The sequence below is a fragment of the Procambarus clarkii genome, chromosome 18 (assembly GCF_040958095.1).
Source record: "Procambarus clarkii isolate CNS0578487 chromosome 18, FALCON_Pclarkii_2.0, whole genome shotgun sequence".
Lineage (NCBI taxonomy): Eukaryota > Metazoa > Arthropoda > Malacostraca > Decapoda > Cambaridae > Procambarus > Procambarus clarkii.
In genome coordinates this window covers 37282381-37307004 of record NC_091167.1, presented here as the reverse complement: position 1 = coordinate 37307004, position 24624 = coordinate 37282381, and the positions used below count along the sequence as shown (strand labels likewise).

General features: G+C 39.7%; 1 protein-coding gene across 1 annotated transcript; it reads left to right on the top strand.

Moving 5' to 3' along the window:
* The first annotated feature begins 21468 nt into the window (after positions 1-21468).
* LOC123754612 (involucrin-like) lies at positions 21469-23575 on the top strand. The gene is made up of 2 exons (XM_069326818.1): positions 21469-21496; positions 23079-23575. Exons 1-2 carry the CDS (start codon positions 21469-21471, stop codon positions 23573-23575), a joined length of 525 nt encoding a protein of 174 aa, XP_069182919.1.
* The last annotated feature ends 1049 nt before the right edge of the window (positions 23576-24624 follow it).

The following is a 24624-nucleotide window of genomic DNA, read 5'->3' as shown; positions in this document are numbered from 1 at the left end:
CAGCTTCAGAGCAAATTATGTACGTTGTTAGACAGTACACGTGCTCTGGAAGATTTTCCTTAAAAAATAGGTATTTTTCGAACCAGTTTACAAAAGAAGCACGTCGACAGCATTACATAAAGTTTTTCTCTATTTTCACGACACATTTAATAATATTCTTTTGACTCCTTCACGTTAAATAAATAAAAAATAAATGTTTTGTCAATTTTATCCGCTGATTGTGAGTTTTAAATATCTTTGCCTATATAAAAATGTCAAAAGTAAATTTTTGAACTTTTGACCAATAGTTGCTATAAGTACTATCGTTTTAGAAGGATAAACTATAACTAAACCAGTACTCAAAACACATAAATCTTATGAAACTTTCAGAGCACTGTACTTACTGGTGCTCCAAAGTCATTACCATCGCCCTTAACGAATATAATATTAGATATTATAAATCACAAATAGCTAATAATATGAATCTAGTCTACGTCCATAAATGAGTAAACCTTCTAAGTATAAAGAATAAAGCCTTTCTGAGTGTCTTTTCTCTAGTTCCTAATCTATACCTGGTCGATAACGTTCTTCCATCGGTCGAATGTGGCAGCCAGTCGTAATCTCAGATGGGCGTCACACCTGGTGTTCCGAAGCGTCAAAGGCTTCGAACTGTCCTTGAGCATCAGAGGCATCGAACTGTCCTTGAGCATCAGAGGCATCGAACTGTTCTTGAGCATCAGAGGCATCGAACTGTTCTTGAGCATCAGAGGCATCGAACTGTTCTTGAGCATCAAAGGCTTCGAATGGTCTTTGAGCGTCACAGCATTCATATAGTCATTATCAATAAATTTCATATGTTACGAAAACCACATTAATATTCTTACGATCCTATTTCGTAATCGAAGTGATTCATTGCGATTCGGGCATTACAAGCGCTATCAGTCTTCTTAAATAACGAAGGCGACCCATAAAATCAAAGGCATATGGGGCCCATAAATTATAGACAACTGAGATTCAATTCTGATGAATGGAAGAAATGAGAACAAATATTAAGGGCAGCAGCTGGTGTTATATGCAGACAGCTGGTGAGAAATACTGACGATATGACATAGCTTGGTGATGGAACTCTTTTTCTGCCTGACAGAATTTTCTGTGAATCAGCATCCTTTCGGTGTGAATGGGTTAGCTCTTTTTCCTGTCTCGGTGCTGTCACAAACTGTTGGTGCTCTGTGTGAATGACTATGTTTCCTGTGTGATGGTATTATCTCTGTGTGAATGACGGTTCACTCTTTCAGTGTTACGGAGCTCCCTTTCTGTGTGATAGTGTAAGTTTCGGGCCTCTTTTTTTCCTTTTGTATGATGTTATATGTGAGAATGACAGTTTCTCTAAAATAGCTTTTGTGGTAATACCACGACGCAAATGTTATACTCGTAAACAATTATTAACACGTTAATATGTATATGTCTTTGATATATATATTTTTGGTACAATGGCTGAAATCTGGTACTTTATCTTTGGAAACTGTATTGCTTAGCTTCCATCGTTCAGCCCCTGTTCTGGTATTTTACCAGTGCCAGTGTTTCTGCATTAATGTCATGTAATGTTTTTCTCTCGTTTAGATGTAGGTGAATACTTGAAATGGAATGAAACGAAATTGAACACGACAGGAATTATATGGTCTTAGGTTATGCTAATACCAGCAGGCTCAGACAGTCGCTCCGACGCACAGGTGCCGGAATATTATTGCCTCTGAGCGTTCATGCCCGTGTGCGGACTGTAAAACACACAGACACACACACACACACACACACACACACACACACACACACACACACACACACACACACACACACACACACACTCTCTCTCTCTCTCTCTCACTATAGACATGAAGGCAAGGCCGAGGTTATTCACTCATCACGTGAACAGATTAAGCATAATTAACCGAGATATTTGTTTATAAAATGTGGCATGATTCTACCAGCGGAACACATAACTAAAGTATCTTCACATGGATATGTTTATTTCACATGTTTACACTAATTCACCAATTATAGTTACTAGGAGAGTCTGACGAGTTGTCGGATATTATATCAGTGAAGAAAGTAACATGCTTTCTTACCCTCTTGAAAAGTAATTGTAAAATTCTCCCCCGCCATTCAAACATATGTAAATCAATTAACGTTTAGACGCAATTCCATATGTTTATATTAAATCCCAATTGATGTAAGAAGTATGTATGCAAACTAAAAAATTACTACAGTAGTCGAACCGAACATTTAAGTGGCATCATATACCACATTATTCTCCTTACTATACACACCACGCACCGCACAGCACTGTACACAATATACATATCATACATAATATGCACAACTTGCCGCTCACCACACACAAGCCTTCTAAGCACATCACAAACCTCACAACATCACACAAATTGCATATCACCAAGTACAAACACACTAAGCATGAGTGTAGACCCATCTCTCTCTCTCTCTCTCTCTCTCTCTCTCTCTCTCTCTCTCTCTCTCTCTCTCTCTCTCTCTCTCTCTCTCTCTCTCTCTCTTCCTTTATCTTTGTAATAAAGTTTCAGCATAAATGTCATGTTATGCCATGTTATGTTATGCATAAATGTCATGTCATGTTTCAGCATAAATGTCATGTAGCCTAATTCTATTATATGAAATCTTTTATATTAATATACAGATTAATGCGCTAATTTACATAAATGAATTTGAAATATGACAGTTCACCTTAAATGTTGTAGCTTGGAGAGGTGTCTACAACAACTCGGAACCAAAAATAATCGAACAAGCATCACAGTCTTTAACGTAACCACATCCTTCATTTGAGCCCCTCTTGCAGAGTCCACTTTGCAATAACCCTTGGTAATGTTGCATAATACGTTGCTTTCCTCAAGAGACCGTCGCACATATACCTGTGCACATACGCCCACAATTTGAGAAGGTATTAGGAGGAGACATTAGTGTAGGAGATGGCATTTACCGAGCCCCCAGGTGTGAGCGCAATTAGAGAGAGGTGTAATGACTGCCCATTAGAAAGGTGATGCTGTTATGCGGCTTTGAGTGGCATGCATTGTGGCGTGTTCTACCTGATGAAGACCGTTCTAATATTATGTTTCTCTGTCTCTCCATCCTCTCCCTCTCTACCTCCCTCCCTCCCTTCCTCTCTCTCTCTCTCCTTCCCTCTCTTCTTCCTCCCATCTCCTTTACAACCTCTTTGAGATGAGGTCTTAACTGTTAACATAACAAATATATTCTGCTGGATGGGCTAAAGTTCACTGAAATATGCATACTGATGGAGCTAAAACTAATGCTTAAATTATATCAGATGAATGGACAGCATGCGTGCAAGTGTAGCAGACTGTGTATTGGATACGTTCCCGTCTTACTGTCGACAATCCCGGGTTCGATTATTGGGCGTGACAGCCTAAGACGAATCTTCTCAATATTTCTTACGTTTTTCTACACTGTCGAGGGTAATTGAAAAATTAACTTTGCAATGGCAATTTTTTTCTAATCTGACGCCTAGAAGCGTTTTGCAAGAGACTCCTCACATTATCAAAAAACTAATTTTATGTACTCATGCATATATGCATATATTTGATTTTGGGTGAGGTAATATGACATAAATGTTTATGGGTGTGGTGATAGAACACAAGCCAATGGGTAAATCATTTGGAAAATATAATTTAACATAGAACACGAATCAAAGGGTACATTGCGTATTTTCTCTTCTTGCTTCTGTGTTGGCTTGGGGGTCTTGAAGTGGTTAGAATGTAATTATGTGTTAATTGGCTGTTGATTGCTGGTGTTGACTTTTTCATGTGTAGGGCCTCGCTGATGTCGAGCCTCCAGCTGTTGCTGTATCCATCGATAATTTCTGGTATGCTAGTTATGATTTCGTTGGTGATGGTCTGATTGTGTGAGGAGATTATATGCTCCTTGATGGAACCCTGCTGTCCAAGCAGTGTTAATCGCCTAGAAAGAGACGTTGTTGTCTTACCTATATACTGAGATCTGGGGCTGACAGTCCCCAAGTGGGCATGTGAAGGCATAGACGACGTTGGTTTCATTCAAGGCGCTCTGCTTGATGGCTTGAGAGTTCTTCATGAGTAGGTTGGCTGTTTTCTTGTTTTTGCAGTAAATTATCATATGTATAGTCTAATTTTGGTCTGTGGGGATAACGTTCCTATTAATAATATCTTTCAGGACACTTTCCTCCATTTTATGAGCCGTCGAAAAGAAGTTCCTGTAAAACAGTTTAATAGGGATTACAAGTGTTGCGTTAGTTGACTCTTCAGAGGTTGCATGGCGTTTCACCTTTCTTTTAATGACGTCTTCGACATAACGGTTAGAGAAGCCATTGTTGGGTAGGACCTAAGAGGAGTGTTGTCAACACTTACGTCGACCGTGCTCTCAGACACAGCTCAGGATGGAAACAAGTCGATGAAGAACTCTGTAGGGTAAAGGAGGCCCTAGTCAACAACGGCTTCTCTAATGGTTTTGTTGAAGACATCATAAAAAGAAAGGTAAAACGCCATTCAACTTCTGAAGAGTAAACTAACACAACACATGTACCAACTACCCTGGAAACACAAACCGAAACTGTCTCTATTTTCCGCTTGTTACAACTTTTAATAAAGTTGTTACATCTTGGCTTAACGTGTTTATGACGTATTAGAACGTTGTTACAACTTGCTATATTGGTTGTTATAACTGGTTAGGTGGTGTTAAAACTTGCTCGAACGTTGTACCAACGTCGTAGTTTCGGTGTGTGTTTGGCGGGTATTAGACTATTTTACCAGAACTTCTTTTCCACAGCTCATAAAACGGAGGAAAGAGTTCTGAAAGATATTATTAATAGGAACGTTATCCCCACAGACAAAAATTAGAGGATACAATAGACAATTTACTACAAAAACAAGAAAACGGCCAACCTACTCCTGAAGAACTCTCCAGACACCAAGCAGAGCGCCTTGAATGAAACCAACATCGTCTATGCCTTCAAATGCCCACTTGGGGACTGTACGCCCCAAAGAGCTCAGTATTTAGGCAAGACAACAACATCTCTTTCCAGGCGATTAACAATGCATAAACAAAAGGGCTCCATAAAGGAACATATAATCTCCTCTCACAACCAGACCATCACCAGAGAAATCTTTACAAACAATACAGAAATCATTGATAGATTCAGCGATAGCAGGAGGCTCGACATCTGCGAGGCACTACACATCAAAAAGTCAACACCAACAATCAACAGCCAATTAATGCACACTTCACTTCTACCCACTTCAAGACTCCGAACCAATATAGAAGCATCAAGAGGAAGAATGGGCCAATAGGCCTTCTGCAGTTACTGCCATTCTTATGTTCTCATATCCAATTAATACCCATTGCTTCGTGTTTTGTCTTGTGTTTGTCACAAGTTTGTTCTCCTCACCCAAAACTGTTGTACCTCGCCCAAATGCGAGTATTAGTATAGACATATTTGCGTGTTTGCAGGTTACAGTTGTGTGTGTAAATTAAAGTCTTTGAAAATTTAATAAGTATTACGAAACGCGTTCAGGCGTCACGTGAGACTAGAAATAAAAATGAATTTTGAAGAATTGATTTTTCAACTACCATCGACAGTGAAAAGAAACATAAGAAATATTGAGAAAATTAGTGTTAGAATTATTAATCTTATATTTTCGGACATATTTAACAACAAATGTTTACAAGAAAGACTGCTACCAATATATATATATATATATATATATGTCGTACCTAATAGCCAGAACGCACTTCTCAGCCTACTATTCAAGGCCCGATTTGCCTAATAAGCCAAGTTTTCATGAATTAATGTTTTTTCGTCTACCTAACCTACCTAACCTAACCTAACCTAGCTTTTTTTGGCTACCTAACCTAACCTTACCTATAAATATAGGTTAGGTTAGGTTAGGTAGGGTTGGTTAGGTTCGGTCATATATCTACGTTAATTTTAACTGTAATAAAAACAATTGACCTCATACATAGAGAAAAGGGTTGCTTTATCATTTCATAAGAAAAAAATTATAGTAAATATATTAATTCAGGAAAACTTGGCTTATTAGGCAAATCGGGCCTTGAATAGTAGGCTGAGAAGTGAGTTCTGGCTACTAGGTACGACATATATATATATATATATATATATATATATATATATATATATATATATATATATATATATACATATATATGTTATAGTTTGTGAGACTATATTACAATTATATCTGTAATTGCTTTTAAAATCTTAGCAAAAACTAAGAAAAACAATTAGAGTTTAATTATACATTTTAAAATTTTCTTTTAAATAATGTGCTTAAAAATACTGTGTAATAATATGCTTTGCATGACTCATATCATTGTGAGTGGAGTGAGTCAGTGCTGCATAGATAAAAACAATTGATAATGATACTGAGCAACGATCTTGATAATGAAACATTTATGAGTTAAGAATTATGGTAGTCTAATAATAGTATTAATTAGAATAGTCATTATGAGAATAATTATAGTAAACGAAAATAAAAAAATATTAATATTAGTATTACACAATTCGTATATTAGCCTTATTATACATAAAATTAATATCTTTGACTTTAGATGTGCCCAAAAAAACTGCTGTCACTCTTGCGCCATTCTATCCCTCTTCTTCCTCTTTCTTACTCTCTCTTTCTTGCTTAATCTCTCTCTTACTCTCTCTTTTTTGCTTAATCTCTCTCTTACTCTCTCTCTCTCTCTCTCTCTCTCTCTTAAATATAAAAGTTTGTATGCGAGAACATTTCGTGAAACATATTTACATATAAATGAGCCTTATGTGGTTCACTGCAGAATTAGAAGTCAGGTGGTGGGGGTCCGTCCTCATCTAAATCTTCATCTTGCTGAATCACAAAGGACTTTTAACGAGGTTTCGTAATGTTGTTCTCAAGGATATTCAAAGTATACTGCAAAAATGTAAGCTCACAAGAGATTTAATGAAAAAGATATTATTGATTAAGCCTATCTAGGTTTAATAGGTGGGTTTTTGTCTTGAATATCATACATCCTCATTCATGACAGTATTTTTCTATTCTGAGTATGAGCTTGGCAGGCAAGAGAGAATAGAACATTTTGAACAATAATTCTTTTTCTCTTATAAAAGTTGGAATTTGCATGAAATATAATCAATCACCTGAATTTCTCTTCCACAAGCTTTGAAATCTATTGCCTCTTAAGTTCTACATATTTCATGTTTGTTCCAACCCTTTATCCAACCGTATATCGGCTTCTGGACCATTGGTAACTTTTTGATCATATAACATGGGGCCCTGATTGCAGGTCTTCATTATTCTTTCAAAATAAATCTAGGTTTGCTGGAACTTGTTGTAGACTGTCACAAGGAAAGCTTGCACATGCATGAGCGATGTTTTTTTTTTCGCCCGTCATCTGTTTCTGGAATTATCTGTGCAAGTTCTTCCCAAATAAATTCCCACAGGAAATAGTCAAGTTCACCTATTATATTCTTCAACTATCCTTAGAAAATATATATACATATATATATATATATATATATATATATATATGTCGTACCTAGTAGCCAGAACGCACTTTTCAGCCTACTATGCAAGGCCCGATTTGCCTAATAAGCCAAGTTTTCCTGAATTAATATATTTTCTCTAATTTTTTTCTTATGAAATGAAAACGCTACCCATTTCATTATGTTTGAGGTCAATTTTTTTTTATTGGAGTTAAAATTAACGTAGATATATGACCGAACCTAACCAACCCTACCTAACCTAACCTAACCTATCTTTATAGGTTAGGTTAGGTTAGGTAGCCGAAAAAGTTAGTTTAGGTTAGGTTAGGTAGGTTAGGTAGTCGAAAAACAATTAATTCATGAAAACTTGGCTTATTAGGCAAATCGGGCCTTGCATAGTAGGCAGAGAAGTGCGTTCTGGCTACTAGGTACGACATATATATATATATATATATATATATATATATATATATATATATATATATATATATATATATATATATATATATATTTTTTATATATAGGGAAGGGAGTACCACCTCTGGCTGGAAGAAGGGGGACCCATAGCCTCGGAGGAAACCACACATAACGCATTGGAGGGAATGTAGGTCCCCTCCAATACAGTTTCTGTGTGCTTTTCTCCTACCACCCCTTTCCTTTTTTTTTTTCCTTTATTGTGTATTTAAAGGTTACAAAACATACAAGACAAATGCCTAAAGGTTATGGATCTCTTGAAGCTCCTCCGCTTCTGGACAGGAACCGAGGACGCAGCAAGCATTTCCCCTCTGGATCGCCACACTGAGACGCTGAAACAAAAAAAACTGGAAGCCCTTGGGTCTCTGGTGACGTCAATGAGCTTGGAACCCAATTCCTTGAGAAATCCCAAGGCACTCTTGCCCCAGGGGCCAAGCGTCTCAGACGCTATGGGAACAAAGAGGTATTGACCTTCCAGTCACCTGTACTTGAGTGATTTAGCTGTTTTAGCTATTATATATATTATATATATCTGATGATATCCTAAATTGGATAAGAAGGTCTAAATAATTCCTATGTCATGTTTCTTTCAGCCCTTTATCCGGCTAAATAAAGTCCGTACGTGATCATCTGCTTTAAGAATCGCATGCGGCTTCAGAGTATGAAAGGCAGTGCTGTTAAACTGTCACTTAGCATAATTATGTACCGTCATTAGCGGGAGAGAAACTACCATTACCATCATGAGAAGTGGCCCAATGTAATACCGCCCTACACATGCTCTCCATTTGTGCCATTAACTTCAGGTTGCTTGATAATTAATTTTACGTGAGGAGAAGATGATCGATAGAAAGAGTGAGAAAGAGAAAGTGAATATAAATAGTGGGCAAATGAGTTAGATATGGAATTCAGTGAGGATTATTTAAGTGCTCCAAAGCTGAGGTAGATATGAAATGGGAAGAGAGGGGGCAAGAAAATTAAAGAGGTAGCCTTTAGAGTAATAAGAGGATAAAAAGAAGAATGGATGTGGAAGGGAAGATTAGTAAGAGGATAATATTATTGGGAAGATTACAAAGAAGCAAAGGAGAACATATGATATTCAGGAAGATGGGAAAATGCTGTCTTAATTTGAAACGTTTGTCAGTGTCTCCCCAGCCATGCTCTCATTTTTCCCTCTGCCTGTCTGACACACACACACACGCACGCGCGCGCGCACACACACAAAAAAACACACAATCACAAGATGATGGAGAAGATTGTTCGAAAGAAACCCAGAATGGGTTCAGAGATGGCAAATCCGGCCTAACAGGTTGAATTGAGTTTTATGACCAGGTAACAAAAGTCAGGCGAGAGAGAGAGGGCTGGGAAGACTACATATTTCTGGACTGCCAGAAAGCTTTTGACACAGTACCACATAAGAGACTAGTGCACAAATTGGAGATGGAGGCAGGAGTGAAAGGGAAGGTACTCCACTGGATAAGGGAGTACCTAAGCAGGAGGACACAGCGAGTCACCGTGAGAGGGGAGGTCTCGGAGTGACGGGGAGTCACCAGTGGAGTCCCACAGGGATCATTCCTTGGACCTATACTGTTTCTGATATACGTAAATGATCTCCCAGAAGGAATTGACTCGCTCCTCTCGATGATTGCAGTTGATGTAAAAATTATGAGGAGAATCAAGACAGAGGAGGATAGTATGGGGCTACAAGATGACCTAGATAAACTGTAGGAATGGTCCGACAAATGGCTAGTAAAGTTCAACCCAAGTAAATGTAAGGTAATGAAACTAGGAGGAGGAACTAGGAGGTCAACACTGAATACCGAATGGGAGATGAAGTCCTTCACGAAACGGACAGAGAGAAGGCTCTAGGAGTTGATATCACGCCAAACTTGCCTCCTGAAGCCCACATCAAAAGAATAACATCAGCGGCCTCTGTGAGGCTGGCTAACATCAGAACTGCTTTCAGAAACCTGTGTAAGAAATCCTTCAGAACCTTGTATACCACATATGTAAAGCCAATCCTAGAGTATGCAGCCCCAGCATGAGCCCGTATCTAGTCAAGTACAAGACGAAACTCGAAAAAGTTCAGAGGTATGCCACTAGGCTAGTCCCAGAAATAAGAGACATGAGTTATGAGAACAGACTAGGTGAACTGCACCTTACGTCGCTGGAAGACAGAAGAGCTAGGGGAGACATGCTCACCACATACAAAATTCTCAGGGGAATTGACAGGGTAGACAAGGATGGATTATTTAACACGGGTGGTACACGCACAAGGGGACACAGGTGGAAGCTGAGTACCCAAATGAGCCACAGAGACATTAGAAAGAACTTTTTCAGTGTCAGAGTAGTTAATAAATGGAATGCATTAGGAAGTGATGTGGCGGAGGCCGACTCCATACACAGTTCCAAATGTAGTTATGATAGAGCCCAGTAGGGTCAGGAATCTGTACATCAGTTGATTGACGGTTGAGAGGCAGGACCAAAGAGCCAAAGCTCAACCCCCGCAACCACAACTAGGTGAGTACACACACACACACACACACACACACACACACACACTCTCTCTCTCTCTCTCTCTCTCTCTCTCTCTCTCTCTCTCTCTCTCTCTCTCTCTCTCTCTCTCTCTCTCTCTCTCTCTCTCTCTCTCTCTCTCTCTCACACACACACACACACAGTTTTAATTGTCAAATACGTATTCTCACTACTTGCTATAAAACTTTATTTCCAACTTTTAAAAGTCAATATAACACGTTACTAGCAGTCAAATGTCTCACTAACAACATGAACGACGGACTTTCCCAACACCAGTCAGATAAGCTGGCCCTCGAACCATCTCAGTGACATGACCATCCACTCCAAATATCCAATGACACCATTTCAAATCTCCCAGTGACATCTTGATCTTAACTTCCATAACCCCATTCAGCTAAAGAGTGGCAATAAACTCGCAGCAGCAGAAGTGTGGGGACAAAACGGATATGGTTCGCTACCCTGATGACTTTTCCAATACACTATTGGCCCACGAAGGCAATCTAAAATGGTAAACAGCTAGAGAGTTGGACGTTCCAGCTTTACCGTGATGAAGTAAGCAGGGACTTTTTATAAGTGTAATTGGGTTGCTTAGTGCTGATTCAGTGTTGTAACTCTGATGTAGTTTTTAATTGGTTGAGTGTTTCCATCTCTTTCTTTCTCACTTTATCTCTCACTTTGACTCTGTCTCTTTCCCTACATGTTTGTGAATTTACAGGAGGGATGAGAGGAGTGAAGACACTGATGCTCATGACACACTTTGCCTTATCCACTAGGCTGTCCCTACTCAGGTTAACTTACATTCTGAGATGTTACTCAGTTCGCGATAGCCCCCATGCAAGATGCACACGACCGGTTACTGAAATACATGTTAGAAAAAATCTTGATCATTACCTCAATGTCCTTTAGTGGAAATAAGCTACTATTCCCGTCAAAGTTGAGGGCGTCGGTGTTCCCACAGCTTCCCAGATCGCTGTGGCAGCCTTCCTGTCCTAAACACCAGATAACCTATCGAACGAAATCCTAACGGATTATATAAGCTGCCTATCGAGGCTGCTCTAGGGGTACATGAGCCCAGATATACACACAGCACCAGTAAAATTTTTTTTTCGCCGTCGCAGTACTCTAATTTCCTCCATTTTACGCCCGCGAGCAGTCTAGCTTGGACAGTCCCACGTAACCAGAGCAGATGCAATGAGTCTGGATGCTGCAGCAACACCACATGCGATCGCTCGCCTCACAGCAGTGCCGGCTCTCAGTGGGTGACTTCCTATTAACAACACTCTCGTTACCACATGCCCTCCGAATTCCAGTGGCTCTTCGTCTTGCTGCCTCAATCCTCTTCTATTACTTGTGCATTTGTGGCGAAATAGAGGCTGACGGGTACTGTTAGCGAGGCCTGTTCTGCCGAAGCACACGGGACTGGTAATCGAGGCAAAGTAAAGTTAACATCTTTAAGAGGAGTCTTATCACAGCTTAGTCTGTGACAGCAGATAGAGCCCCGTTTCCCAATGTTCCGCAATATTGCTAATTTTGTTGTTTGCCCAGATGGGATCACAGTTCACCCGTGCGTGAATAAGCAGGCCCTTAGTGTGGGGACTACACATACATATCAATGAAGACAAAGACCTACGTTGATTTTTGTATTGACACCCAGGTCATGCTGCCATAAATCAAGTGACCTAAGTACTTATAATTGGATTATCAGTGCAATTTTGTCCCCATTATTTCCGAGACCTTTTGATGAAGAGGTGTGCGGGGGGGGGGGGATAAAAGGGCCAATAGTTTACCCAGTGATCTGGGATTATGCTCCCTGAAACCATAAGAGTCCCAAAAAGCTGTTTGCTTTCTTTTCCAGCGCCTCAGCATGACAATACTGAGAGAAAACGCACACTGCATGCCTGGTTCTTGCCAGTTATCCGACATGCTGTAGGAACTCGACAGCCTGTGATAACTCACTTTATACATTCTATGTAGCCAATTTTGCAGCCAATCATGTGTAAAAACGTTAAAATAAAATAAAATATACATAAAATAAAAGAGTGGTACGAGAACTAAAAAAATTATAAAACCACGTGAAAGCCTCATCGGCTTCCCTAGGTGCTATTTCTCTTCTTCATTGAGGCTTTGCGTCCCATCGAACACAACGTTTCTCTCTCTCTCTCTCTCTCTCTCTCTCTCTCTCTCTCTCCCTCCCACTCTCTTTCTCTCTCTCTCTCTCTCTCTCTCTCTCTCTCTCTCTCTCTCTCTCTCTCTCTCTCTCTCTCTCTCTCTCTCTCCCTCCCACTCTCTTTCTCTCTCTCTCTCTCTCTCTCTCTCTCTCTCTCTCTCTCTCTCTCTCTCTCTCTCTCTCTCTCTCTCTCTCTCTCTCCCTCTCCCTCTCTCTCTCTCTCCCTCCCTCCCTTCCCCTTTCTCTCGCTAGCGCTCTCTATAACCACCGCTAGTCTTTCCCGTGGCCGTGGCACGGATCGAGAGGTCCTTTGAAGTGATAATTGGACATTTAACAACATTTCTGGGACCTAGTTGGGGTAGAGAACTCCGCAGAATTGAGAGTAAAGGACAAGAAAGAGACCCAGAGTTGGCGAAGGAGTGCCAGACTAAATGACTCTTCAAAAGAGCCTGAAGGCTGGCGGAGGAGTGCCTGGCCTACAGACAGACTTCGTACAAAGACGCTGAAGGCTGGCGGAGGAGTGCCTAGCTTACCGACAGGACTCTCGAAAAGATATAGCAGACTGTGGAAGTAATGCCAGGCGTGTTGATAGATTGATCCTTTAAACGTTGCGTAAATCTTGGAGGAGACTCTGTCTACTCGATTTCATAAACAGTGAACTCATTTATACACATTAAAAATATATAACCAGAATGACAGAAACAAACATATACACAGATTAAAACAGATATATACATAAAGAGGGATTAATACATAAAGATTGTATGTCCTAATCCGAGACTAAGATTAATTCTCTTAATCCGAAAATCCAGACAGAGACAGACTGGCAGGAATAGACACTCACACACAGACCATCGGAAACAGGAAAATAGAGATACAAAGACATATGGAGATAACAAAGACACAAATTGAGCCATATATACAGATACAAATACAATAAGACAGAAAAATAACGATAGACAGATGTAGGGACATACAGAGAAAGAAAAAATGTGTCAGACAGAAACATACATATAAATTCATAATTAAACAGATATATACGGAGAGAGACAAAAAGGGATACAGGCATATACCAAAACAGATCTAGCGAGAGATAGTTAAGAATACATAGCTAAACATACCCAAAGAAAGAGACACACACACACACACACAAAGATAAAACCTAAAATAATGACAATGAAAAGTACAAATAAATAAATAAATGAGACAAAATATAAGTAGATCAGGTTCAATCAAGCAAACCAGTATGAACAAGAAATTAAATAACAAAGAAACAAAGACACATGCACACACACACACACAAAGAAACCTCAACAACAAGGCAGCTAGTCTTAGATAACAAATAGCAGCACTTCGTCATGAGTACAGAGTGTCTCACAGACCCAACGTTCTCGCACAGTGTGGACGCAGAGCGCTGATGAGAGACATTTTTCTCCGTGTTTACAAGGTCATCAGCAGGCCAGGTGAAGCTCCAGCCTTGATGGCAACGAATAACCTTATTATTTCAAGGATTTTACAACGCCCAGGTGAACAAAATTACCCACTACAGCACAAAGGAAAATTGATGATTGGATATAATTCATTGCGTATATGGTGGGAAAAATATATATATATATGATCAAGATCTCAACATCTTGGAATCTTTTTTTTACCCCGAAAACTAAATCTGAGTTTTACAACTAAAAACTTCACTTAACTGTTCACGAATTACCTGATCCTGTAGCTCATGTCTAAACGAATTAACTGATCGTCTTACAAATTAACTGATCCTGTAGTTTGCGTCATAGCGAATTAACTGAACCACGTAACTTGAATATTTCATTGACCCTATTGCTCTATGCCCTAGTTCTAGTGCTCTGGTGACGTTCTTGTTGCTAGTTCGGGTGCTGTGGTGACGTTTTTTTGCTTGTTTTTTGGTTCTCTTAATACGTTCTTTTTTGCTAGTTTTGGAACTGTAGATGCGTTCTTGATGCTAGTTCAGGTGCTGTGGTGATTTTTTTGTTGCTAATTCAGGTGCTACTTGGTTTATTTGACTTGTGTTCAGGTTTAAAATTTAAATAAATGATTTGTGCATAATTCCTATGTTAGATTTAATGCAGCTATTATTAATGCGCTTGTCTTTCCGGTAAATAGAATAAGCCGTCTCTCTCTGGTTAAGTTATAATTAGTGTTAATTTAGATCTTTTTTTCTGGCCTTAAGCATATCTAAATGTATTAGGGTTTAAAAAGGGATATTTATGTGTTAAATAACATTATTCTTCTCTCTATTTATTACGGTATGTAGTTAGCAGTTTCTTGCAATGAAGTGCCAGTATATTGTAACTGGGATACTACATAATCTCCTTCGCTTGTATTCTATATCCATTGTCAAAGGAAATCCTTGATGGGGCTTAATTCACGGAGTATAATTGTCTAACTTCCTGTGAGTTTCGGTTGAGCTGTAACAATACTCAACTCAAGCGTTGCTCACCGTTATGCATCGTAACCGCTTCTGGGAAGGAGAGGAGTATTGGTTTAATTAACAACAACCTGATATAACATTATTTCTTCTTCATTTATTACAGGTTTCTCCCCCTCCCACTCGTTTAGCCTGTATAGAGAGCAGAGTAAGACTTAACAGGCTAAAAATCTGGTACACTAATGCTGAAGACATGTCAAAGCAAATAAATTAAAAAAAGAAGACCGGTATAATAGCAACAATTTAAACTAAAAGAATAGAATGGTCGGTAGCGCAAAATTTTTATGACCATACCAGATTACAATAGGAGTAAGATCAGTGTTGAGGAAAATGCCAGGAATCATTTCAGTGGAAGAAGGCGATGTTGTCCTAGCTATGATACAGAATCTCCCAGTGAATCTTGTAAGACCCAGATAAGAATACGAAAATGCAAACGTAGATTGAATCTATATCATCCAAGCTGTTACCAAAACATCTGTTAAACTGACTAAAGATAATATTAATGAGAAGCTTTAATTATTGAAATACTGACTGGGAATCAAATGATTTAAGTTGTGGAAAGTGTGGAGAGTTTGAGAGTGTTGCTGATAAAAGTATGAGAAATAATCTATATACCTAATTCAACACGTTAAGGAAGAAACACTGAGAAGGTTAGAATAGACAGGGTGGCTAGACCTAGTATACACACACAATGACTTGACCATTGAGAGCATCGAACATGACATGCCACTGTGGCAAGTGATCTTTATGTATTGGTCTTTGATTATGTACTTTTTGTTAAGGCAATGGCAGAATAAAAAGAGGAAAACAGTGGAAGACTTGTCGTCCACTGTTTTCCTCCACAGTAGAAGACTTGTCTTCCACTTGCAGTGATCCTTTTTTGGATCAAGGGAGCAAAGAATCACGGCAAGAAGTGGGATAACGAGGATTTGTTCAGAATTCAAAAAGGTTATATAAAGGCTCCACTTGTCTCTCACGTCTCCTACTCAGTTGGTCCGATAGACACCATCTCTGTTGATCTGAACGTTTCCCTCTCTGTTAACCCGAACGTCTCTCTCTGTTAATCCGAGTTTCCTCCTTTGGTATTGATCCGAGCGTATAGTTCCTCTCAGTTGACACCGACGTCTCCTCAATCTCTGTTGATCCGAACATTTTGATTCAAACACCGTCCACTCTATAACCTCACCTATTTCACGCTTTTCCATTCGTCCATCATCCTGTTTCCTCTCCTCCCTTCTGACTCCTGCCACGCTAACCAGATAGCAGTCACTGACAATTTTGGCAATTGAACTGGACGACCTGATCTGTCGACCTTGGCTTCTTAAAGACGCCATCCCCCAAACCCCCCCCCCCAAACATAGTCACGTCTCCTTTGAGGTTAGGAAGCTTCCAAACCTCAAAGGAGGCTAGGAGTTTGAGGTTAGTGACAACGTCTCTGTGTTAGCGCATGAAGTGACTCTTTAAAGTTTTATTTACACTCAGAATGTTTTGATGTTCTTAGACTTAAGGTAGAAATAAATATAGGTGTTTGCCACTGACCAGATCGTCTGCCTTCTTTATTGTTTGGAGAAGAGTGTTAGGGAAGAGCTGGGGAATTGAGTGTTCGCGCCGAAGAGTGAAAAAATGGGTGATGGGTTGTGGGTAGGGAAAGGGTGTTTGAGTGAAGGAGATTTAGGTGACTGGGTGGAGGGAGGGGGTGGATAGGTGTTGAGCTGTGTAGAGGCAGAGGGATGATTGGTAGTGTGGTTGGGGAGGGGTATAGTGTGATAAGGTGGGATAAGAGGGTATGGGGTATGAGGGTGGAATGTTTAGTTCTAGAATGGGGAGCGGCTCTCATTGGGGAAGGGCGAGGGAGGTGCTCGGTTTTGTTCAGTGAGGTCGAGAAAGTTACTGAGGTGAAGAACAAGAAGATTTATGTTGTGTTATCTCCTTTTACGTTGTCCTATGCTTGCTTTGTTAATATACTCATATTGAGTTATATTTCAACCCATTCTTCTAAAATGAGAGTTCTTATCGTAACCATTTGGTCGAAAGTACCAATAAGTAGTGATAAATCGCCAGAAATTTGACCTTTGTATTATTGAACTTGAACAAACCAAAATTTGTTCTAACCGTAACATAAATATTACACTTGCCTTAACCAAACCTCTCCAAGTAACCACAAGCCTAATGAACGCTATCTAAGGCCAAGTAAGTTACATATATATGCCATACTAGAAATGAAAATATTTAAGTTTGGTTATCTTGATTTTTCCCATACTCTTTAAAATTAAAATGACAAAAAAGTGGTTTACTGGTGGTCCATCAGTACATATTTTTTCACCTTTGTAAATGCACATTAATGACGCTATGTAAAAGACACATCGAACACTTTATGTAGGGCATACGTAAATCTGTGTATCTATGTATTTACGTATGTAGGTTAGCTTAACATTTTAAAAGCACCGAATCACCTTCTGTGGTTGAGTGTTCAATAAACCCCTGAACTATATGTTTAACACATCTCTAACCCTGTCCATGGAGGACAGAAGAAAATGTATATATGCTGCTTAGCATTGTAAATGTGTGGCCACGTCTGTGGTAGAAAATAATAATAATAATAATATTAAAACTACATATTGGTACTGTCGACCAAATAGTCATTAAGTTTTATAATTTCAGAAGATTAGGTTGCATATTTTTATTGACAACTTTTTAATTATTGTCATAATATTCATAATTGTTTAAAATCACATGATTTCTCACTTAATCATGATCACAATGCTCAACGTCATCATTATCAATGCTCAATCATTATCATTATCATCATCATCATCATCATCTTCATCATCATCATCATCTTTCTCGTCATCACTAGCATTATTACCATCATCAATATTTTCATCATCACAATATAACGGATTTTATAATTGACGTCATTCGTCATATAATTACCAACACATTCTCTGGTGCTAAGTATTATCCAAGACAGAATATCGGAAACTAACCTGTCAGATTTTTTAAATACATTACCAGTTAATATATAAACAAACTCAACTTTCACCCAACACCATAACTCATATATGGAATATGTGATAATTCTAAACATGAAATTATATATTTTTAAGAATACTATTTAATAATTTCTTAAAATTCAGTGAATACGCTGTTAAAATGTTTTTATTCTGCATATGAATTGAAGTGGCATTTATGAAATGTTTTAATAAATGTTACAGACTTTTGTCTGAATTTTAAGGGACCTATTACATTTTTGAAAGTTTTGAAGGTTCCGCTCTGCACAGAAGTAGTCAATGATTACGAAGTCGTTTTCAATCAGGATTATTAGCTTCTGAAGAGTTTAGAACGTGGGAGGTACGAACCAAATTGTAGCTTTCAATTCCGCTGTGATTTAGCAAAAGCACTTGCACCTGGCTGGAGCATCATTTTGTGTGATGCAGTGAACGCTCTCATGAACCTCCATCACTGCTGAGAGGGAGGGGGATGCAGAGAGAGAGAACATATTTCCGAAAGAGAACGAATTACTAAACAAAGAGCATGATGCTTGGAAAGGACACGGTGTAGAGAGAGAATATAATGCGGAGCAAGAACATTTTGCAGATAGAGACCAAATTGATAAGATATCACATAATGATGAGAGAGAGAGAACGTAATGATGAAAAAAGAACGTGTTCCATAAGAAACAACGTAATTCTGAGAGACACCATATTGTTTGAGAGATACCATATTGCCTGAGAGATACCATACTACTTGAGAGATACGATTTTGGCATCCTTCGCTTCTTACTCAACTTGTTCCAGTCGTGTACCACTGTACTCACCTAATTGTACTCACCTAATTGTGGTTGCGGGGGTTGAGCTTTGGCTCTTTGGTCCCGCCTCTCAACTGTCAATCAACTGGTGTACAGATTCCTGAGCCTACTGGGCTCTATCATATCTACACTTGATACTGTGTATGGAGTCAGCCTCCACCACATCACTTCCTAATGCATTCCATTTATTAACTACTCTGGCACTGAAAAAATTCTTTCTAACGTCTCTGTGGCTCATCTGGGTACTAAGTTTCCACCTGTGTCCCCTTGTTCGTGTCCCACCCGTGCTGAAGAGTTTGTCTTTGTCCACCCTGTCAATTCCCCTGAGAATTTTGTAGGTGGTTATCATGTCTCCCCTTACTCTTCTGTTTTCCAGGGATGTGAGGTTCAGCTCCTTTAGCCTTTCCTCGTAGCTCAATCCTCTCAGTCCCGGGACGAGCCTGGTGACATACCGCTGAATCTTCACACTGTGTGTGTGTGTGTGTGTGTGTATGTGTGTGTGTGTGTGTGTACTCACCTAGTTGTACTCACCTAGTTATACTTGCGGGGTTGAACTCTGGTTCTTTGGTTCCGCCTCTCACTCGTCAATCAACTGATGTACAGATTCCTGAGCCTCCTGGGCTCAGTCATATCTACATTTGAAACTGTGTATGGAGTCAGCCTCCACCACATCACTTCCTAGTGCATTTCATCTGTTTACTACTCTTGCATTGATAAAGTTCTTTCTAAGGTCCTTGTGGCTCATTTCGGCACTCAGTTTCCACCTATGTCCCTTTGTTCGCGTAACCCTCTCCTCCCTCTCCGTGTTAAACAGTTTATACTTTTCAACCCTGCAAATTCCTCTGCGAATTTTGTAGGTAGTGATCATGTCTCCCCCTTACTCTTCTGTCTTCCAGTGTCGTGGGGTGCATTTCACGCAGCATTTCTTCGTAACTCATGCCTCTTTTTTCTGGGACTAGCCTCGTGGCATACCTCAGAACTTTTTCTAGCTTTGTCATGTGCTTGGCAACGTACGGGCTCCATGCTGGGGCCGAATACTCCAGGATAGGTATTACATATGTGGTATATAAGGTTCTGAATGATTCCTTACCAAGGTTCCAGAAGGCAGTTTTGATGTTAGCTAGCCTTGCATACGCTGCAGATGTTATTCTTTTTATGAGGGCCTCAGGAGACAGGCCCGTTTCATGAAGTACTTCATCTCCAATTCTGTATCCTGTGTCTGGCCTCATGTTTTCACCGCCTAGCTTCATTACCTTACATTTACTCGGGTTGAACGTCAGTAGCCATTTGTTGGATCGTCCATTCAGTTTGTCTAGGTCAACTTCTAGCCTCATACTATCTTCTTCTGTATTAATTGTTCTCATAATTTTTGCATCGTCACCAAACAATGAGATGAACGATTCTATACCCTCAGGGAAATCATTTGCATATATCAGAAACAGTATAGGCTCAAGGACTGTACCCTGTTGGACTCTACTGGTGACGCCTCGCCAATATGAGATCTCACAGTGACTGGAAGTCTTCTGTTGCTTAGGTACGCCGTTATCCAATGGAGTACCTTCCCTTTCACTCCAGCCTGCATCTCCAGCTTTTGCACTAGTATCTTGTATGGTACTGTGTCAAAGGTTTTCTGGCAATTCAAAAATATGCAGGCTGCCCAGCCCTCTCTTTCTTGCTTTCTTGTGTTTGTCTTCACCTAGTTGTGCTTGCGGGAGTTGAGCTCTGCTCTTTCGGCCCACGTCTCAACTGTCAATCAATCAACTGTTACTAACTACTAACTAATTTATACTAATTTCCACACACATACACCCCCAGGAAGCAGCCTGTAACAGCTGTCTAACTCCCAGGTACGTATTTACTGCTAGGTAACAGGGGCATTAGGGTGAAAGAAACTCGGCCCATTGTTCCTCGCCGGCGCCGGGAATCGAACCCGGGGTTACGAGTCTCGCGCGCTGTCCACTCATCTACTAGCGCCCGCGCGCGTGTGTGTGTGTGTGTGTGTGTGTGTGTGTGTGTGTGTGTGTGTGTGTGTGTGTGTGTGTGTGCCTCGGTGTCGTCAAGGGCACTATTCTGGGCTGCACTTAAAGAGACGTAAACTCATGTGCGAACGAAAGGATGTGAATTGAATAGCATAAAGACCAAATGCATTTCGAAACAGTACTAAAAGGAACGAAACGAAAGTGGGTGTTGTACTTGCGTCATAAAATATTAATATCTTAATGCAGAAAGAAGGACCATGTATGTGTATATGTGTGTGTGGGGGGGATGATATCTCGATGTTTTCCGGGAAATCAGAAATTGGCCCAAAGCTGATCATAAAAGATATCAGGAATATATAGGCGACTATTGCCACGATTACGGAGGCAAACTCTGTAAATGGTATGCGATAATTTTTCAGGCGTCTTTGAGGGGAAAGCGTATTCGCGTGATATTGAGATTTTGCCCGTGAATATTGCTAATGGTCGATTTAATAGAGGCATTTTGAGGCCGATATGGGTGGAAAGTATTTTAGTCACCTGCGTTTGTGTGTGTGTGTGTGTGTGTGTGTGTGTGTGTGTGTGTGTGTGTGTGTGTGTGTGTGTGTGTGTTTTCCACCTGAATGTGGTAGTTGGGGTAAGAGTCGTCTCTTAAGTATTATTTGCTAAATTATATGCTATTTTAAAACAAATTATTGTATATATATGTGTGTAATGAACAAGTTTCAACAGCTTGTTCATCTCTTTCTTTCCATCTATTTAAGAGGCGTTCGCAGAATAAACTGTCTTTTATATTTGTTATTCGTTTGTGAGTTAAGCTTCTTTAGATGTACCCTCGATTTGCTGTTAATAATTTTCAACAATACGTCTTTGTCTAGGTGGCTAATTCTTCATAAAATCATGTTTGTCATTATCACTTCTCCTATGTTCCATTTTTCGCTCAATATAAGGTTCACGTCACACCTATTTTTTTTTTAACCTCAGTCAACTTAGCTAATTTTCATGCCTTTATATTTTTAGGCTCATTCTTATTTGTTTTGGGGTGTAATAATTTGTTTTTGCATCAGGGACAGTGAAGATTTAACAACATCAGCAATGAACGTTCACAATACTGAAGCTGATTCCTTTAGTATTCACGGACACTGACACATGATATATATTCACTGGCATATTTCTACCGATATTCCTCTGAAGGATTTAACGTGGTCCTTGGCTTCTCTGATGCTCTCTTAATCCCTTTTGTTCTAGTTCCTCGCTCTCCTGCATGAGTTGTAATTGTCTTCTGTTCTTTAATTCATTGAACATCTTTTCCCTACAGGTCTGAGCCTCGAGCGCTCAAGGAAATTGGATAAAATATTTATAATAGCTCCAAGTTCCTTTTTTTGTTGACTGGTTGGAGTGGGCAGAACTACGAATTCAGACTTCTTTGAGCTAGTAATTAACATGACTGATTAAAAAAAAATACATGATTCATACGAATGCAATACAGTTAGATAAACATGAAATGCTTAGATAATATATAAATAAATTATCAGAAATAATAATATTGAAATACGAAGAATGAAGTATTTATTTACAGAAACTAGTGCCATAAGCAAAATCTCAAATAAACGAACTATTTTATTACTGAATAAAGTGTTTTCTTTATTCGCAACTAATGAGTCATTCCAAATAACGTTTACAAAGTGAACGAGAGAGACAATAATATAAAGTGGTTAAATAAATATGAAAACAACAAGAACTGAAAAGAAAAATGATAGAGATAATGTCCTGAGGGAAATAAAATAGTGGGAAAACTGAGAAAAAGTTCAAAATATTATTTATAAAACGGGACGCTCTTAGAGAGGTCACTGTGACAAGGAGGCTGGTGGACGGCAACTGGGAAAGGTGAGAAAAAGAGAAACTCTTAATTTCTAGAAATAAAATTTAAAAAAAATGACAGAGAGAATACTTTGAAAGAAAGTCGAATGAGTACCTGTGATAAATATAAGCCTGATTAGATTGAAGGTTGTGAGAAGAGTTAGGTTAAAGTACCTACGAGTTCTCAAAGGCCAGGGAAGAGTGAGTCCGATTGGCAGGAAGCTGGTCTTGCTACCTTTGTCCATGAGCAGATCATATTGGGACAGGCCTCGGTGCCCACACCAAGCAGCAGCAGGCAGAGGAGGGCAGGACAGGCCTCGGTGCCTACATCAAGCAGCAGCAGGCAGAGGAGGGTAGGACAGGCCTCGGTGCCCACATCAAGCAGCAGCAGGCAGAGGAAGGCAGGACAGGCCTCGGTGCCTACATCAAGCAGCAGCGGGCAGAGGAGGGCGGGACAGGCCTCGGTGTCTTCATCAAGCAGCAGCAGACAGAGGAGGGTGGGGCAGGCCTCGGTGCCCACATCAAGCAGCAGCAAGCAGAGGAGGGCAGGACAGGCCTCGGTGCCTACATCAAGCAGCAGCAGGCAGAGGAGGGCAGGGCAGGCCTCGGTGCCTACATCAAGCAGCAGCAGGCAGAGGAGGGCAGGGCAGGCCTCGGTGCCCACATCAAGCAGCAGCAGGCAGAGGAGGGCGGGACAGGGCTCGGTGCCTTCATCAAGCAGCAGCAGACAGAGGAGGGTGGGACAGGCCTCGGTGCCTGCTAGTAATATTGTATCTCTGCTCCAGTCCTCCGCCACACCGCCTCTGCCTTAATTTCCGCTGTGGCGAGAAAATTACTGAAAGTTTAAACTAGTTTTTTTTCTACTCTCTCCTAATTTCCTAATATGAAACTTTGGGTGTGTATGAGCGCGTGTTAATGCATCTCTCGATTAAACAAGTCTCCATAAGGCTTTGTTTGTTTCTGCTGATCTGAGAACATTGTGCTTATCATCGTGTCATACAATTAATGCCGGACAACTGCTTAATCAAGTAATTATAAAATGATTGCATTTCAATCATTTTCGAAAAATTATACGAAAATAAAGTAAACGAGAGAAGGATAGATATATTATAAGAAAGATTGAATTATTATAAGCAATTTAAGGCGAATTCGTCCATGCAACACGGAGACTTTTGAAAGGAGACAATATTTCGTATAAAAGAAGGTATTAGAAATGCTTATATAATTACGGAATTGAATATATATGGAATCATCGTCGATTTCGCTGAAGTTTTGACACTTCATCATTATCCTGGATCATTATCAAGTCGTCTATTACACGATTTGATAATGGTTCAGGAGTGATCGAAATGTCGTAGTTTCTTTCATTTTTAGATTTTTAGGGTTGAGTGAATATGTGGAACACAAGTGAATTATTCTTGGCGAAACATATTTGAAGAGCTATGATGAAATCTGGCAAAAATAAAGAAAATGCAACAGATTTAGTTTTAGGAAAAGAACGCATAACGACAAAAATATATATTCACTAACCTAATTTAAATAAACAATCGGATAAATTCATCGTGAACTAATGAGAATAACTGCAATAATGATTAGCAACATGTTGCATATGATACAACATTAACTGCCAACTTACGGAAATAATTCATACGAAGCCATCATACATCAGCAGTGAAATGAAAACTTTCTTGCAAAAAACGTGTATATATATATGCTGACGTTTAATCGCAAGTCGTATCAGAACCTGCTGGAGGTGAGCTGAGGCCAAACGGAAGTCAAGAGGATAAGGGATATCACCCTTTAGGTGGTCTG

Excerpts from the sequence above, each read along its gene's own strand:
- LOC123754612 (XM_069326818.1), top strand. The coding sequence starts at position 21,469 with ATGGGTGGAAAGTATTTTAGTCACCTGC. Across the intron at positions 21,497-23,078 it reads AAAGTATTTTAGTCACCTGC|GCCTCGGTGCCCACACCAAG; the intron begins GTTTGTGTGTGT and ends ATATTGGGACAG.